Raw genomic sequence first — 19,174 nt, forward strand, 5'->3', positions numbered from 1 at the left:
TTTTAATAATTTAATTTCATGTAAGTTGATAAATTAGTATGCATATGCAATTTTTATTACTAGGGTTACGTTAAAAATTTGATTGATCATTCTATATATACTCAATTTCTTACAGTGCTTTTGATGAAAATATTAGAAATTAACCCCTACTAAAGACCATTTTATTGTATTAATGATTTCCAGAATGGAAGATTAGAAATATTTGACATTAATGCGAGAGAGATGTTGGAAAGTGTGCAAGCTCATGAAGGTTCTGTAAAATGTATTACTATTTCACCTGATCAGGTAAAAATCTTTCATGAATTTTATTGATATGATTTTATATTTCATAAGTATTGTGCTCTAGAGTTTTAAAACACGTTTTAATGAATGTCACTTTATCATTTTTTTTTCACTCATCAGGGTTGCCACGTCACCTGGAAAACCGGAAAAAGTCGGGGAATTCGAAAATTGATAAAAAAATTCAGGGAATTTCATACAGTGATTTCGCCCTCCCCCCAAAAAAGAGAACTTTGCACTGACGGAAGCGATCACTTTCTTGGCAAATTACGTAGCGCGTGAGCATCATTTGGCGAGCTGGCATAGCAGCTCCAATTATATTGTCTTTTAGTAAGGCTAAGCAAGTTTCCAGCAACTTTTGGTTTCCAGTAACCTCAAGAATCAAGAGACTCACATGTGCTGGTTATGTTGAACTAAAGAAAATACCTTCCCATTCTCGTATACAACAAAATCGGTTTAATCCTAATATACGGTACCATGGAGGCTAGAATAGCCCCCATGTACTATGTTCTAGTGCAGTATTTCCCAACCTTTTTTGTGCTATGCCCCACCTAATCCTCTCTAAAATATTTAAGCTCCCCCTAGCATATACATAATTTTTAATATTTAAAAACTGAAATGTTCACCAAAGAAACTTGAATGATAGCTTTTAGGCAGAAATGACTACGAAATTTTGTGAGCAAACACAGTAAGTGAACTTTCAAAACATGGAGAACTGAAATTCAAGAAAAAAACTCATTTTAGTGAAAGTTTTTTATTTTAAGTATTAGTTCCTTGCGCTTGATACTTGCTGAAAAGAAATTTTATGTCAGATTCCAATTTAGGTAACTTGAGTCTCAAGTCTCCCGGTTTCATTATATCCAACCACTTTCTTTCTTTCTTTTTTTTTTTTTTAAAGCAGCAAATCATTTATGGCACTAAATCTGCATTCAGCAAAATATGAAGATGGAAACAGTAACAATAGTTCTCTTTCAAATTTTGTTGCATTTGGATATCTGATTCTGGTTTCCTCACAAAGCTATGTCATCACTCCTTTTATATTAAATAAAGTTTTAATTGACTCATCATTTTGCATTTCTGCAAGTTCTTCTTTTTACTGCATATTGAAATATCAGCCAAATCCACTAGCATTGGCTGCATCATCCAAGTTGAAAAATCAATTTTTTTAAGTTACAAAATCTTTTAAATCAGCCGATAAAATTTTCAGATAATCGACAAGAACAAGTATAGCGGTATCAATAACAAGTATAACGGTAGTCACGTCACATTTTTGGAACCAATGAGACTTTTCAAAATTTTTGTAATAAATAGTATATGTCTGACATAATTCAACAAAGATAATGAAACCAATTATCTTCCTTTTGCATCATAAGTTTTATTTGCTCCTTGAAGTTGTTTATTTAATATATTTAATTTTTCAAAGATATCAGCTAAATAACTCACAATTGCCTTGTAATCATTCGTTAATGGATTTTTCATTTCAGGTTTGTCATTTAAAAAATAATTAAGAGTATTAAATAGTTCCATAAATCTTTCCAAGCAGTTCCCTTTCGACAGTCTTCTTACTTCAGTGGGAAGTACAAGTCTCATATAGTCTTCATTTTGTTCTTCATAAAATAACCAGGGTTCGTACGGTCCTTAAGAGTCCTTAAAAGTCCTTAGATTTTTTTAAATCGATTTCTGGTCCTTAAAAGTCTTTAATTTTGGCCAAAATCAGCAGAAGGTCCTTAATTTTAATCATGTGAAATTTCTGTCTGTTTTTACGACTGTCATTTTGAGTGTGAATTAGCATTTTGAGGAATATTTTTGGCGATTCACTGCCATATAAATGATTATCTTTTGAATGGGTTCATGAGTTATAATTCGTTTCTATTTCTAATATATAATGATAGGATACTTGAATTTCTAAGCAAGAAGTGAAACATGAGCCTTTCGAAATTCATTTTTTTCTAGTAAAGAGCTATTAAACAACTTTTCGCTTTTGGGGATGTCAATTCTTTTATTAAACGGTTCTGAATTTGGCGACTTTGCAACATTTTGAGGATTTTAAGATTAGTTTCTATAGAAACTTTTTAATTCCGAGATCTGAGAATTTTTTGACGATTTTTTAAAACATCGTAACATTAATAAATTTCATTAAAATAATGGTAATATATTGAAATGGTATTTAAAAAATAACATTGAAATAAGACATTTTTATTTTTTTTTTTCTGTAATATTATAAAGTTTCATTTTGGCAACTTATTATACAATATTTTAAATCTGAAAAATAAACAAGGTATAATGCTATAAAGAACAATTTACAAAACAGCTCTTAGCAAAAGCAAAATTAGCTATGTAATTAATTAAAAAATGTCTTCATTTTAATTTTTTCATAGTAAGAGTTTTTCCATGTAATTGTCTCAGAATATTCAAAATTCTCAGAATGTGCATCAGTTTTCTCTATAAAATTAATACTTTTCTCTATAAATTATGCTTTTTCCCTCCTATTTTTTCCCAAAATATTTCTGGCTTTTTGCTGTTACAGAATTGGTAGGGATAATTTTTCTTTAGGATTTTAGACATTGCAGCTTGGAAAGTTTAGAAGGATTTGAAGGCGAGATTTATAGACCCACAATTCTAGAAGATTCGAGAAATATATGACAAAATGAAAAATGTCTCCATGGTATCAACACGTAATGGATGTATTTTACAGAAGGTTTGCAATGAATTTCTTAATTTTTGGAGACCATCTGGAAGAACAATGAAAACATAATATTTAAATGTTTTACTTCTGATACTAGAATCTTAACATATTTATCTTCTCTTTATTTTCTCTACTTTTCACTAGATGCATGGAAAATATCAAAAATGCTTCTGATTTTGTCAGATGGCCAGGCATTAAAGAAAGGGATCTTTTTATTAATAAAGAAATTGAAAACTTACAATTTAAAAAATTCATCTAATATTTCTTAATGCATCATACACTAGGCATTTTCCCACCTGATGCAATCTCTGTGGATCCTAAATTCTGTTGCCTAGTGCCTTTCTAAATTCTGCTTCCAATTCCTGCTATAAATCCTAAACCTTTTGCCATTTCCAGATTTTGTTGTTCGGTGTTACTAAATTCTAGAAATTCTGCCACATCAGCTTTAACTGGCCTTTACTATATATGTATTTCATATTGCTTCTGAATGTTCATATCACTAAAGAAATAAAATTAGCTGCTTTTTCTGTACATTCTAAATGCATTTAGTGTTTTTTAGAATAACAGAAATCCTTAATTAAATCCAAAAATTCTAAAAGGAAAAGGAAACATGTTGAAGAAAGAAACTGAATACATAATGGAAATTATTCTTCAAAGATATGTGCAGTTATTATTATGTAAATTACCCAATAGTTTATGATTTGAACCTTTACTATAATTTCCCACTTCTGTTTCCTCATATGATAGAGTTACTGAGCCAAATTAAATTGTATAATCTTTGACCACTAGTCCACATTTTTAGTTTGAATTAGACTGTTCTTGTTTAATTACGTCACCGTGAGCTGTAATTGATTTTGTTAGCATCAGAACATGCCTTTATGTTCTAAGTTTTTTTTAAAAAAAATAAGAGGTTTATTTAAACCTTTTTCTAATATTATTGTAGTTAATTTCAGACATAGCGATAATATGCTTCACGCCTGTCGGGAGTTTTGGACTATTTAACTTTTACCAGATCAATTAAACCCTCATAGGTACATTGTGGAGAGGTTGACAAGTTAGGAGATAAAGACGCAGAAACTAGCGGCAGCATTGATTTGCATATTGTTAGAAAAGATGCTTAAAGAGAAGGAAATTGATATAAACTAGCCAAAATGTTTGGGAAGGCTTCAAATTTAAATGACGGATAAATGTTTTGTTGCCTGTTGTTGTTACAAAACATGAATGTTCTGTAGCTTTTAATACGTAATTATTGTAATATCGTTTAAGAAACTTTAAACTTATACTTTAATTACATATACCTTTAAACTGTGAAATTTTATTAGATTTTGATTTAAATAGGGCTTTTTAAACAAATATTGTTAAAAAATAAAATTTAATAGTGATCATGTAAATCCATAATGATTATCAAACTGCCTAATTTAATTATTTACAACTATCTGCTTACCCTTAAAAATTACCTCTACATATTAAAGCGAGTTATTGCCTTTCATTAATACTCACTGTGGTCACAAGATAAATTAAAAAAGTGTAAAAATTCGAGTAAAACATATTCTATGCATCTACTTAAAATAATACAAAACAACTTATCACCTCTGGTGTTTTAATGGCTTATTGGAACCTTAAAGTATATTAACTGGGTTACAACCCCTGGAACTGTACACGAAGCTATGACACTAACTGCTTGAAACAGAACTTGACTAACTTTCAACACTTGCCAACCTTGCCTACATCAGGCCTTTCAGGTTCGTTCTAATCAGCAGGTCTCTCTCTAGACAAGCAGTAGCGGTGGCAACATTCAGTCTTTTGGTTATGAGTCATGCTGATTGTGATCTTACTTCTCATTTTAACCTATGCAGTTTGACATAAAATCTACCTGCTATTTACTAAACCTCTAGATTGACCAAGTATGTAACAAAATGAGACATAAAAAAATCAACATAAAGCTAACTGTTAGTAAAACGTAAATGTCACTTATTTCTTTCAAATATGTCCAACAATTATAAGTGTAAAATATTTAAGCTACTTGATAAATTGCGTAAAGTTTGTTTTATTCTCAAACTTATTAACAATTATGTTAATTAATTCATGTTTAGCAATGATGCGTACTACTTAGGGATCTGTTTTATTTTAGGATGGTATTGCAAAAGGGAAATTCAGGCATAGATAATATCTTCAATTGAATTTATTCAGTTCCCATTTACTCATAGGTCCTTAATTTTTTTCATTAACGGTCCTTAAAAGTCCTTAAAAGTGCCTAATATCTTTTTCTAGAACAGTTTTAAATGCTGATATGATGGTTTGATTCAGTTCTCCCCTATAGTATGGCTTTTCCCAGATTAAGCGATGAGTAATGAAATTTGATAGCCTCAAGAGCATGATTAACAGTTGCATTATGAGCAGTAAATAAACACTTTAATATTACTCTTTTTTCAAAAATTTTCCTTAAAGTGTGAAAATAATTCAAATTTGAATTAATATCAGCATTATATTTCGCCTTCAAATATGCCTCAAGATGACCTAGTTTCATTGATTTGTTGATCAGGCATTATTGGCATAAAAGAAAAAAAGTTGACTGTTTATGGACCAGGTATGAAACCTAATTTTAAATATGCCTCCGAATACTGACGAACGTTTTTTCTTGCTTGCACCCCTCATTCACTAAGGGCTGAAAGAAATAAATATAAGATCAATATAAACAAAGCTGAAAGCAGCTACTGTTGCTATTCAAGGAAAGAATAATATACCGGTTTCCATTCTTACAGTAAAAAATAAAATAAATTCGTTGGCTGAAATGTGCGAGAAACGTCTGGAAAGCTTAATGTGTCATTTATTTAAATGCCTTTAAAAGCATTTAAATGCCCATGTCTACAGCGAGAATTTTTTATAAAATTTTTAAAATGCACCGCAATTTAAAAACTTTTTTACGCATACATCACTTACATTTTTCTTTTATTTTGGAGAATAAAAAATGAAATTTTGAAAAATTTTGACTTCATGAAACATATTTAGAATGTCCCTTGTCCCGTTTGAACGCCCTTTTTCCCCTTAAACTCTGGAGGAGTCCATTTTCGAATTGCCCCCCTTAACAGTCGCTTTGCCCCCTTGTGGGGCGTGGGCTGCATGTTGGAAAACACGGTTCTAATGTAAGAATGTCTATGTAAAGAAAGAAAGGTTCCATAGACGTAATGTAAATCAGTTTGCTAGAGTGCCGCTACTATAAATAACGAATGCAGGCCATTTTGCATCAGAAGCTCACCTCCTGTGCTATACTCTCCTCTCCTGTGCTATATTTTGCGCTGCTCTGTCCATCCTTCTTTTCTTTGTTAGAATGCTACGACGCAGAAAGTCAAAATTTAATCATACTTAGTAACTCATTATTGAATATGTAATTTGGAGAACTTCGTCGGAAAAGGAAATTGATCTGCTATTTGAATTAAATAAATATGTGCAATTAAAAGTGAAATTCCTCTGTGTGTCATCATTTGGATACCTTCCTTACCACTCTGCAAAAAGCCATGCCTGAACTCTGATGCCGAGCTTCACGACTTCCAAAATATCACATATATATATAAGTCGTATATAATTGGCAAATTCTTGTGTTTTCAAGTGGTACCATAATTAATTTACTTCTTAGCACAGCCAACATGCATTACTTGGATAGACTAGAATTTTCTTAAAAGATCTCTGGAAAAGTCAGGGAATTTCATTCTTCTGTTTGAGTGGCAACCCTAACTCATGACAACATTATTTATTTGTTATTATCAGTTCAATTATTTGTCTGTCTGTTGACTATATTATATCTAAATAGTTAGTAATTTGATATAATGTTTCAATAAATAATTAGTGATTCACTAATTAGTTATTGATTTTTAACTTTTTTAAGTTTTAAACTTATTCTTAGACCAAAAATATTGTAAAAAAGAAAAAAAGTATTTTCTCATATTGCTGTTATGTACTATGTCTATATTTGAATAAATTCATTTTGTAATTATGTATAATATTTAACTTAATATAGTATTTAAATCATAGAAACTGTTTTCTGGTGTATAGATTGTTTGCTCTTTAAAATTAAATCAAACAAAATTGTAGTTTTTGTAATTGGACATTATCTATTGGAAAACGTGACTGAATTTCAAACTAAATTTCCTCGAAGTATGTTTGGCAAAATTTCCAAATTCAACAGCAGATTTCTCTGCTTGATAAATGTTTTTATAAGACATTTTTTTTTGCTTATTTATATTTTATTTAGCTACAGAATATTTAATTTTAAGTATAGGGGATCTGGGAAGAAAGTGATGAAAAAAGAATGATGCCATGTATCAGAAATTAATATGTTTATATATAGCACTGTGGGTTATCTAGTTGGAAATAATTCAAGAAGTTTAAGTACACTTCTGTGTGAGTGCTATTTGTAGTTTAAGCTGTGCCTAGCAATACCTAGTTTCATTTCACATATCTGACAGCATCACTAGTGTTAACTTGTTCTATAATGTTCATAATTCATGCACCCATATCTAAAGAGATCCAGTTTGCTCTGTGTTAGTTTTTCCAACGAAGAAACTTTTTGAGTTCTCTTTCCAGCTCTTTAAATCAGACTTTAATAAACTCATTGATTTTAGATCTGGGCACCTTGCATATTTAGAACAACTGTTTGCAAATTCAATTTTTTTTAATACATTACATCACATGGGTAACAAATCAAAGATAGTAACACTAAAATGGGGACTATTACAGTGAAATGTAATTATAAGTATTCTTTTGCCATAGTTGTATGCTAGTAGGTTAGGGTAGTGGTTTGGGTTTTTACTGGAAACTTATCAAGAAATGAGATAATAGAAAGAAGAAATTGCTAGGAGAACAGTAGTGGCTGTACATCTTTCTGTTTTTAATATTGATAGAATTTTGATCTGTTTCACTTACTTCTGTAGCACTGAGAAAATTTAACCAAAAAAGAAAAGCAGTGTTTTAATATAAACTAAATATTTTGAGATACCTTGATATTTTAAGCAGATAAAAAAAAACCCTTCTTTTCATTTCAATTTTTCTTACCTTTTGAATGAATTATATTTTTATCATAGTGAATTATTTGTTTGCATTTTTTTCAGTGTGGTGTTACTAGTGGTGGTAGTGATAAGGAAGTTAAATTTTGGGATTTTGAGCTTATCACGGATGAGCAGTATTCTGTTTCAAAGTATGTACTTTTTAAAATCTGAACTAGTTAAAAGGTTTTCCTAGAGTTTATTTATACTCTAGTTTTATATTATTTATTACTAAAAATGTAATAATTTTAAATCTGTATAATATTTAGGAAACGATTGTCATTAAAACTCAAGCGGACTCTGAAAATGCCAGAAGAAATTTTATATTTAAAATACAGGTATGTTTCATAGCACTTGATATCTTCATTTATGCTTCTAGTTGAGCCAGTATATTTAATTTATCTATGAAATCAATTCTTGTAATTATGCATAATACTCTGTACATTTTTCTGAGGTTTTCAAATTGATTAAGTAACTTTGAGACATATTATTCTTATGGAAATTTAACATTAGCTTTATTATTCTATTACATTAACTAATTTGTATCCAGTTCTGAGGTTTTTAGTTTTATATATAGCATTACACAAATGGATCTAGAAGTTTTGGTTTCATAAAATGAGTTTAGACTTTTGTCTACAAGCCTTTGTTGTTGACTTTTATAGATGTGATTTCTAACAATGCAACATGGTGGATGCTTGAACATTTTCATTATGTAATTGAAAATGAGCTAGTTTCTCTTAACACAATCTTCAAAAGTCACTCTTCTTGAGGCAAATAGGTATTGGTTTCTTTACTTTAATTAATGTATTTTCATCTTCTGTTGGAGGAAAAAAATTACATATTTTTAAAGTATTTTATTTTGGACAGCTAAAATGCTGACTATCAAAAATGCAACATCGTGAAGGAAGCATCCAAACAGCGGGAAACTTACTTCATATGAATACCGCAATGGAATATGCAAATGATTACGATTTCAATGGACACACACACCCATATATAAAGGAGGGAAAGATTGTCATTTTGAATAATGTGAATTGTTCTCTTGTGAGATTTTGTGTGTGTGTGAAGTTTCAGTATGCCTCATAGAAAAACACAAAAACACCATTTGAGCATATTTCTGAGTTCAACCGAGGCAGAATTGTTGCAAACTGAGATTGAAAATTACCCTTCTGTGGAACTGATCATTGTTTTGGATGTAACAAGCAGCAGCCATGTGAATCTAAAATTGATGTCTGGAGGGAACGAATGTTAAACTGGAGCAACTACAACTGTCTTGTCGCACCACTGCACAGGAAGACAGGGATATTATGTGCATGGCACTGATAGAGCATACTACCAGATCAACAACCATACCACAATGAATGCAGTTTGTAACACAACAATCATTTTCTGTGTTATGCTGTCATCATGTATACATTTTACAAGACACTTTATTTACTTTATGAGACATTATTTTTTTAAAAAAAAAACCTATGGTGTGCACATAAATGCATACAACTCCACGACCGATTTTCATAGTCTCATCCCCATTTCACACTCGCTTGGCATGCGCCAGTTTTGTGTTCGATTACTGCCTCTGTTGATGATGGCCTGGCATTCTCTGCTATTACATGTGTCCTTTGAGATAAGAACAAATCTTCTATGATTATCTAATTAATGTACAATTATTTGCAATGGCACGAAAATTGGAACATTCTGCAGGTTCCTTTTCGTATATCTTCTTCAACATGCGCTGGAGAGCTACGCATTTTACATCATTCACATAACTCAATGACATGCATATTGACTCAAAATTTTAATAATTTCCAGGCCATTCTTTCTTGGTGTTGCATTTTCAATGTCGGGTAGTGTATATTTGGATTATTCATATTAAATAACATACAGCCTTAGAGTACATGCTACTCTGTGTTTAAATTTAATGCTAATACAGATTTTGGTTTCCTATTTTGCTTTTGTGGTGGCCTCCACATAAAGCTACTCAGTTTTGATTTTGGTTATAAAAAAAGAAAATTTTGGCATTTTAAATGTTAAAGAAATGATAAATGTTTATGTATGAATATTCAAATTTCTTTATTAAAGAAAATTTAATGTGTTAATTATAATGCATTACATCTTTATTCATTATTAATTTAATTACAATGTATGTTATTCATTATTAATTTAATTATAATGTATGTTTTGAATAGTCCTGACAAAAACAAGCTTGCAGTGGCTTTGCTAGACTTTACTGTTCAAGTTTTATTTTCTGATACTTTAAAGGTAACATCTTTCTTTCCATTACTATCTATTTCAACATGTTATTTCTTTAACTTTTTGACTGCCTGAAAATGGAAACTATGTTTTTTATGTTTGTAAGAGTGATATTTTAGTTTATGACTTGTTTATTAACGTAGATTGCATTCCAACTTCTGTGATTTCCCAAGTTAATGCATTTCATGTTAAATTAATATATGTATATTTATACTTCCAGTAACAATATATATTTATACCTTCAGTAACAATATATATATATATTGTTACTGGAGGTATAAATGTATTTATGTTATTCTGAAATGAAGATAATTGAAAGAAATTCACAAAAGTGGCAGTAATTCATAAACGCAGAAGACATTTTTTAAGGACTTTAAAATAAAAAGTAAATTACACAATATTTCTGATTCTTGTTTTGTTCCTACACTTTTATATCCCATCGGCTACTTTTTCACATAATTTCTATCATTTTGAAAAATTTTTTGTAGCCTGAGGTAAGTTTCTGCAGACCCCATGTTGTAGAAGTGTGCCTGAGAGGATAATTAATCCTTAGCTGCTGTTTTGACTTTAGTTTTAATTTGGAAACACTTAAGGTGAGGAACTTATCAAATGCAAGTAGGTGTGTTAACCTGATAATGCCCAGTTGGGCTTTATGAGAGGGACAGTCCTAAAGCTACCAGCTGAAAGGTTCTAGATCGTATACTTGAGTAGCAGTATGGGACCTTGCATTTTCACACAACAGCGGAACTCTCACAAACAGCATGCCATATAATTTATTCTGAATTTTTGTGAAGTTTTTTTCAAAGTCTGAAAATATGCAGCATCATTTACTGTACACCCTTGCGATATTAAGTTTAATACTATGTAAGCTTGTGAGTTGAGAATGTGTGTTTGAACTTCTCCATCACCAAGAATGAGATGTACTGTTATTCCAGCGAGTGCTGCTTGGATGCAAGAGTCTCATGATACTCAGTGACTAATACTTGGATGCAAGAGTCCCATATACTAGCCTCTTTGCTAGTGCAGTTCATTCATTCATTAATGTCTCATATCAGGTCAATAATATCATTAACACTAGCTAATCTTTTCATTTTATGTTCCTCTTTAAGTAATTTTGGAATCGATCAAGAATTCTACTTCCTGTAATTCAAGTTTTCTGACAAAATTTTGTAAAGAACAGACTGTGAAATTTGTGATATTTAGAGTTTATATAGAAATGGTGAATTGGCTTTTATATGAACTATCACATATACTGCATGCACAAGAACAGTGAATATAGGTGGCCCATTTGAACCTAGTTTGCCATGCATATTTTTCCAGACCTTTCCAGTCTCACCTAACTTTGTTATCTCTGAAAAATTTAGACTACACATTTCACAAATCTGGTGATGCATATTTGCCAGCTTCAATTTTCTTGTAATCAAAAAATGAATAATGAGCCTTATTTTATATGTAGTAAGCTGCTTGATATTCTTAAACATTTCCATTACATGATATGAAATTGATATGTTGCCAATATGCTTGAAAATAGCATCTGTTTGTTTGCAAGGAATGCTGTCAGATGCTACTCATGTGCAAAATTACAAAACCTGCACTTTAAAAGTGTATTGCTAAATGGTTCTTACATAAAAATGTCTTATTTAGTATTACACTATGAATACATAGATTCCAACTACTGTGGACATTCCTTAGTTTCTATGATAATTCATTAAAAATTATGAACTATGAAAAGTCTAGAAAACTATATATGTAATTTTTTAAGAAGTAAATGGTATGCAAAATGAAACCAACTTATTCATCAAATGATTTAAGATATGATCGGGGCATCATTTATCATGTGGTAAATTGACTGTATTATGTTGGTTTTGTAGAGAAAAGAACCTTCACCAGAAAACAAATTGCATGATGGAAAATCTGGCTGTACCACCCGTTGGTGCGAATACCAGAGTGTGAATGCAACACACTGTAGATAATCATCATCCCACAATGCCTGTACTGTTTGGACATGGTTGGGGTGTAGTGTGTCCTCGTGCAGTATGTGCATAAGGGTGTAACAACGTACATGCAAAATGCATTTGGTTGCTTGGAAACTTGTTTGCAGATTTGTTTAAAATTCTTGTTGCACAGCTTCCTGTATGACATACGACAAGTGTGTGTGTGTGTAGAGCATTCTCGACCAATATGGCTATTTACTTTTAAAGCTCCTGCCTTACACAGTTTGCAATGCAGTTGCCTAAACAATGCATGATTTGACTGATGTCTGTTTGGGAAGTGCTCGACGTACGTCTGTACTTCAGCTTGTCCATTTCCATTTTCGGCATCATATATGTAATGCATGTTGGCCAATTCTGAGTTAGTAAACTTATACGTCCTGCAATGTTCTCATCTGAAATGATCATGCTTCCCAATCTCCCATAAGCCGGCAAACGTTACCCTTTAGCGATCACTGTTCACATTTTTGGACACAAGTGTCTGTGTAAATCTTGCTTGTCAAGGTATGACAGAGCAGCATGTTAAGTTTGCAATGACCTTTTGAGACACCCTGTATGTAGCATATAGTAGTATAATCATAATACAAATAATTGAGCATAAGTAATTTAAAGATAATTAGACAAGGATATGAAAAAAAATTAAAAAGGGTTATTAAACTTATATTTTATTACTTTTGTATTATTATTATTTTTATCATTAATTTCATAAAATAGAAACAAGTTTCCAGAACCAAAATATGAAATTGACCAAAAGTTCAATTTTAATGAATGTGATGGCTGTATTTGACGCACCTGATAAGGTTTTTTTTTTTTTTTCCTTTAAATATTTTGTGTAAAATTGCTCTTAAAGTAGCGCATTCAGAAATATATAAACTTGTTTCTTGTCTTTTGTGGTAAGTTATTGACTTAATTGAAGCTTGCTTTCATTGGATAAGAAGAGGGAAGAGTCAATAATATTGGTTGGTTTTCTAGGCTAAATTTTACTAAGTGTACACATGTGTTTTGAATAAGACTTGAAATGATAAATCCTTATATCAACATACTTTCACTTTTCCAATTAAACTCTACTGGGTGTCAATCCTTGCTGATTTTATAACTTTATCCAAGTTTTCTAATTATAAACAGCTAAATTGCAACATCAATATTAAATATTAATATATAAATTAACATCAATATTATCTATTAAAAAAAGATCTTATATCAGAAAAAGATGCATATGCTAGAGCAGAAACCACTTTAACATGTAAAATCATCACATTGTTGATTGGAAATTAATGTAGTAGTATGTAATCACATTCTCGACTGAAGTAGCTTCTAAAATATGAAAATAAAACTTACTTTAATCCTAACTCTGAAAGTTCTTCCACTACTTTGTTAGTTTAAACCCCTATTACAAAATCTTCATCTTTCTTTCACAATTTCTGTTTCACAATAAATCACATCGTATCGCACCATATATAGAATTAAAAGAGCCCTTCCCCCCAAAAAAGTTGGTTTTACAAACGTTGATAAAAAATCTTTAGACAAATAATAAATCATTAATTGTAAAATGTGAATTAATGGAATTCTGCTTTGTAGAACTGTGTTAAGAACATTGAATGATGGCATAATGAATTGTTATAAAAAACAAAAGGCTTTGTTAAGGTCTGAAGACAAAAACATAAATATTCGTTCTTCAAAAAATAAACTTAAAAAATATAATTTATATAATATTTATATATTTCAAAAAATATCTTGTCGATGAGGGGTGTATCCCATATCCCTAGTAAATAATATAAAAGGTAAACAAAAATGTTTTCTCTCGTTAGGCAGTTTTTTTTTTTTTTTTTATTATTATTTTGAGAGAAATTTCTATCAGCTTTACATTTATATTTTGAGTATTATTTTGAGAACTGCCATCGGTGCAGTTGCTCATCGGTGCCAAAAGTATTTTTCTCAAACCTATTTTTAACAGTGGAAGTAGTAACTACATCTCCATTTACTTTAGGTGTTTTATAACTTTCAATAGAACCTTTTATCTTAACTCTAGAAGTATTTATTCTTCTTTAGAAAATGCAAGTAGCAGGGTTGCCATGCTACTTAGAAAACTGGGAAAACCGGAAAAAGTCAGGGAATTCGAAAATTGACCAAAAAAGTCAGGGAATTTAAATATTTTAGTCAAAATCTGGAAAAGTCAGGGAATGTCATACGGCAATCCTCCCAAAAGTGAGTTTTGCGCCAATGTTGGAAGCGATGACTTTGTTGGCAAATTATGTATCGGATGAGTGTCATTCGGGCAGCTGGCATAGAGCCAATTTTCACAGCAACAATCAGATTATCTTTTAGAAAGGCAAAACAAGTTTCCGACAAGTTTGGTTTCCAGTAACCTCGAGAATCCTAAGACTCGCATGTGCAGGTACCTTCCCATTCTCGTATACAACAAAATCGGTTTAATTTTAATATATACGGTACCATGGAGGCTAGAATAGCCCCCATGTAGTCTGTTCTAATGTAAGAATGTCTTTGTAAAGAAAGAAAGGTTCCATAGACGTAATGTAAATCAGTTTGCTAGAGTGCCGCTAGAAAGTGGAGGGAAAAACTCGGCAAGGGATTTGGCAACAGAACCTGACGGCGAGAATTTCCCTCTCCGCGATGTGTACAGGAAATTGTGGTGCATGTGTTAAGAAAAAATGTTCTTTGACTTTCGCAATAATTTATACTCGGATTTTCGTACTTTTTTTGCTCAAAATAACTAATCTGTTAATTAATTTACTCGTGCAAAAAATATTTTCTTTTCCCTTAAAGTTTACGGAAATTAAAAATGATATTCATTTTATGTACTCTTGATAAACTTGACTTTTGAACTTCGTGAGCTTCGGCGGCAGATATTTGCGCATGCGCAGCTGTTTCCCTCTATGTTGGGGTGGAGCCTTTCCTGTTGTATCTTAACAATACATATTTTTTTATTCTCACGTCCATGTACGCTACACATGGGATTTGGCGATATTATGATGAGCAATAACAACAGTTACCTCTTTCTGTCTTTTAGTCTCTGTTTAACAAGGTGTTGGGTAGTAAACCGATCATTTTGGTGTTGGCGGCAGTTTCCAAAATTGTACAAAGGCCGTAGTGAAGACTAAAATTTTACTGCAAAATCTTTTTAACTTTTTTTTTTCATTTTAATAAATGCCATATTTTTTATTTTGCAGTAAAATAAAAAAATAGTAATCAGTCATCTAGGCTAACGTAGTTTAATATCGGCCAAAATAGCATTGATTATTGTAATTAAATTTTTAAGTACAGTCAAAAGTCTTTAATCCGGACTCGTCGGATCATCGACGATTCCGGATTATCGGTTTTTCCGGATTATAGATCATCAGTTTAAATCTGGTAAGATGGCATGCAGAAATTATAAAATTAAAAATATGAAACCGTAACTTATGAAATAAAGAGCAATTATGATCTAAAGGATATCAAAATTTACAAAAAAAAGCTTAATATTTATTTGTTTACTTTATTAACCATTTCTTTCAACGCGCGCATGTGTAAAGCATGCATTACGCATAGTCGAAATTAGAAAATTGCAACCAGAAAACTATTTCATGTGTTTTCGTGATATTTATAATGACGAGGAAACTGATTTTAAAATTATATCGGAGTACATCGAGATGAAACACTACATTTAGTGAGGAATTATAAGCTGAATAAAATAAAAACATCTGCCTTGAAGATGAGGATAGTGCTGACAGATCAACTTCCAGTTCATTGCATCGCATGCGTAAAGCATGCATTACGCACAGTCGAAATTAGAAAATTGCAACCAGAAGGCTATTTGATGTGTATTAGTGATATTTATAATGATGAGGAAATTGATTTTTAAATTATATCGGAGTACATCAAGATGAAACACTACATTTAGTGAGGAATTATAAGCTGAATAAAATCTGCCTTGAAGGTGAGGATAGTGCTGACAGATCAACTTCCAGTTCATTGTGCGCTGCATCGTTTCCCTCCCCCCGCATAACAGCATGAAATTGATAAACATATTTCGGAATGATTAGATAATCAAAGGATATGCCTTTATCCATTTTTTGCAGCTATTCCACTTTCTGTTTAATGGACTTCGAAACATACTTTCGTTTTGTAGATCCTTTACATATTAGTAAATATATATCGGAAATTCTATTTGACATAATCGAAAGTTCAAGCTTACTTTTATAAAATTGCTCTAACAGTCTGCAAAAAATAATAAGCCAGATCCAGTTCGAAGATTAAGGAACAATGCAATCTGCAACATTAACTGAATTGGATAATTTTAGCTTAGCTTATATCGTCCGTTATACATTAAACGTGCATGCGTAAACGTGTTATGCGCATGTGCACACACATATTCCCAGCTGTAAAGGTCTTATGCGCACGCGTAAACGCCTATGCTCATGCGTCAACACGACGCATACGCAGAAAGTTTGTAGCTTTGAGGTCCGGATTATGAGTGTCCGAATTAAGGACTTTTGGCTGTAATAATAAATATCACCAATGTATTCATTCACATGTGTTTGTAAAGACGCAGCCCTTTTTTCAGCTGCTAAATTTAAGAGGTGACAGGTGCACCTCATAATTTGCAAATCTGAATTTTTCATTTTTAAGATGCCTGCAACACTAGTCCATTACTCATGCATAATCAGCACCAAGTGCAGAGGAATTGCATTTTCTTTTAAAGTTTTCATAATTAGCTGTGTTATTTTAAAACATGTCAAATGTCCTTCTAAAGTGGGGACAGAGAGTAAACTACACTCAATTTCTGAAGATACTGGATTAAAAAACGAAACAACAGTTGGATGCAGTTGTGAATTGGTATTATTGCTTCCCTTCATGGAGATGCAGAATAGAACTATTTTAATGCACAATCAATATTTCAGCTTCATTTTATCAATTCACTTAAAACAGTGTGTTTGTGAATCTTGAATTTTATTCACCATTTGTCTGGTGCATAATAATCCTCGAGGTTTTGTGTCATTAAAAAATCAACCTTTTCCAACCAACCAATGTACAATCAATAACTGAAGATTTATTTTTCATGCTCATTTCTTTAACTATTGCAGCCATTTTGGTTCTTGAGATTTGGTCCTTAGCAACTTTACTATTGGGAAAACATTTTTCAAAATAAAGCTGCAGCATGACCTGATTCATTCAGTGGCAGATTGTGCTCCTGTAAATAGGCAGAGAACAGGCATTCTGCATTTATAACTTTTTGGTCCTTTGTTTCCACAGTTTTTTTCATTTTTTTTTTCGAATAGAACTCATGTTGTCCTTGTGTTTTTGTGTACGCACATCTTTGAGGACATCAGCCCTTCCACTGTGTGAAATCAAAAAATTGCAACGATAAACGGTATTGAGGAAATAATAGAAGGAAAGTCAACTGTGTATGATGTTTGAAAAATGAATATATAACCTTTTTCATACACATAACTAAAACAAAAAGTTGTAAGTTCTTAAACTCTTGAAAGCATGTGCACTTACACCCCTCATAGACAAGATAAATGAAATAACTAACTTGATCTTGCTTTGTGCTCATTGGCTAATGTATGCCAGATGACATGTAGTGGCACTTGATGCTCATTGAAGAATTGGAACACAATGTTTTTGCGCACATGTTCTCAGAAGTGAACTATAATATGTCATGTGATGAAACAACTTTGATTTTCTCTATCTGTAATCTAGAAAAAAAATTAACTGTTTTCAGATACCCAAAATCACTTTTCTTTTTGGTTCAAATAACAAAGCCAAGCTACATAAAAATCATGAGAAATTTTAAGAGAAAGTCCGGAGAAATATGCTATAAATCGGGTTCGTTGGTGAGAGAATGGTTGGAAATCGGGAGAGTTGGCAACTCTGTATCAACAAACAATCACAGCTGCCAATTCTCCTGCTTTTACTAGATGTCTCCTGGTTTACCAAGAGACAGGTGGTTTTTTGACATATCTCCCAGTTGATAACCAAATTTTCTTGCTTTTAATTTTTAGCTGCTTAATTTGTATAAATAAAATTTGCACAGTTTCATTAATGAATTATTGAATTAATGAAGCTTAAATTGTAAAAATTTCATTCCCATATCCATAGTGATCTTCAGCAAGATTTTCTTATTAAATTTTATTTGATCTGAATCTGCTGTAGACATATAGAGTTTTGTATGAAGATTCAATCAATTGTTTTTGCTGTAAATTTTTGTATTTGATTTTGTTTTAATCAATATGTAGACTCATTAGGCTCATTTTGGAACATGAAACATATGCAATGCCTTCACCAGGATTCGAACATCGGACCTTCCAATTGCTATCTGGATATGGTTTTATTACCCCATGAAGGCGTAGGGTGTTTTGGACTTAATCACCAAATCCTGGTGGTAACGAATTATCGTCCACCACATTTTAGTTCATATCACTGCAGAGTGATTTTTTGATTTTTTAGAAGCAGGAGATGTAAAAAATGTTTAGTGCCCTCACCTGGATTTGAACTCCAAACCACCTGATTGCTATTGGGATGTACTTCCAGTTACATCATGAAGGTACTAAGGAGGGAGAAAGTACCCTACAAATATATGATATATTACTAATAGTATTTGCACAAGTATATACACTTAAGTAATTATTAATTTTAGTTTTATTGTTTTTAAAAATACTTTGATAAATTGAAGTTTCCTTCTGTTCTCAGAATTTTCTTGGTATAAAAATGTAATAAAATGCTGAAATCATAATATAAATATTTGAATAAACTGAATCATGCATTATAAAGCAAGTTTTAAATCAATTTTGAATTCTTTTAAAATGGTGCTACTGTACAGTATGAAAACCATCTGAGGAAACTCTTAGTTTTTGGTGAGTGAACTTCCCAGTTTTTTACATTTCTCAAGGTTGGCAGCTATGAATAATTAATCATCAATTTTATTAATA

General features: G+C 31.5%; 1 protein-coding gene across 2 annotated transcripts in view; it reads left to right on the forward strand.

Moving 5' to 3' along the window:
- Positions 1-19,174, forward strand: part of LOC118204163 (WD repeat-containing protein 3) — a 195,433-nt gene that overhangs the window by 131,389 nt on the left and 44,870 nt on the right. For both annotated transcript variants that reach the window (XM_085825385.1, XM_085825386.1), the window contains 4 exons: positions 184-285; positions 8,071-8,156; positions 8,274-8,342; positions 10,191-10,263. In XM_085825385.1, the coding sequence (XP_085681511.1) occupies positions 184-285; positions 8,071-8,156; positions 8,274-8,342; positions 10,191-10,263 (330 nt within the window). The remainder of the gene's footprint in view (positions 1-183; positions 286-8,070; positions 8,157-8,273; positions 8,343-10,190; positions 10,264-19,174) is intronic.

The sequence above is a fragment of the Stegodyphus dumicola genome, chromosome 10 (assembly GCF_044657685.1).
Source record: "Stegodyphus dumicola isolate Sdum_Otavi_A_Nest chromosome 10, ASM4465768v1".
Lineage (NCBI taxonomy): Eukaryota > Metazoa > Arthropoda > Arachnida > Araneae > Eresidae > Stegodyphus > Stegodyphus dumicola.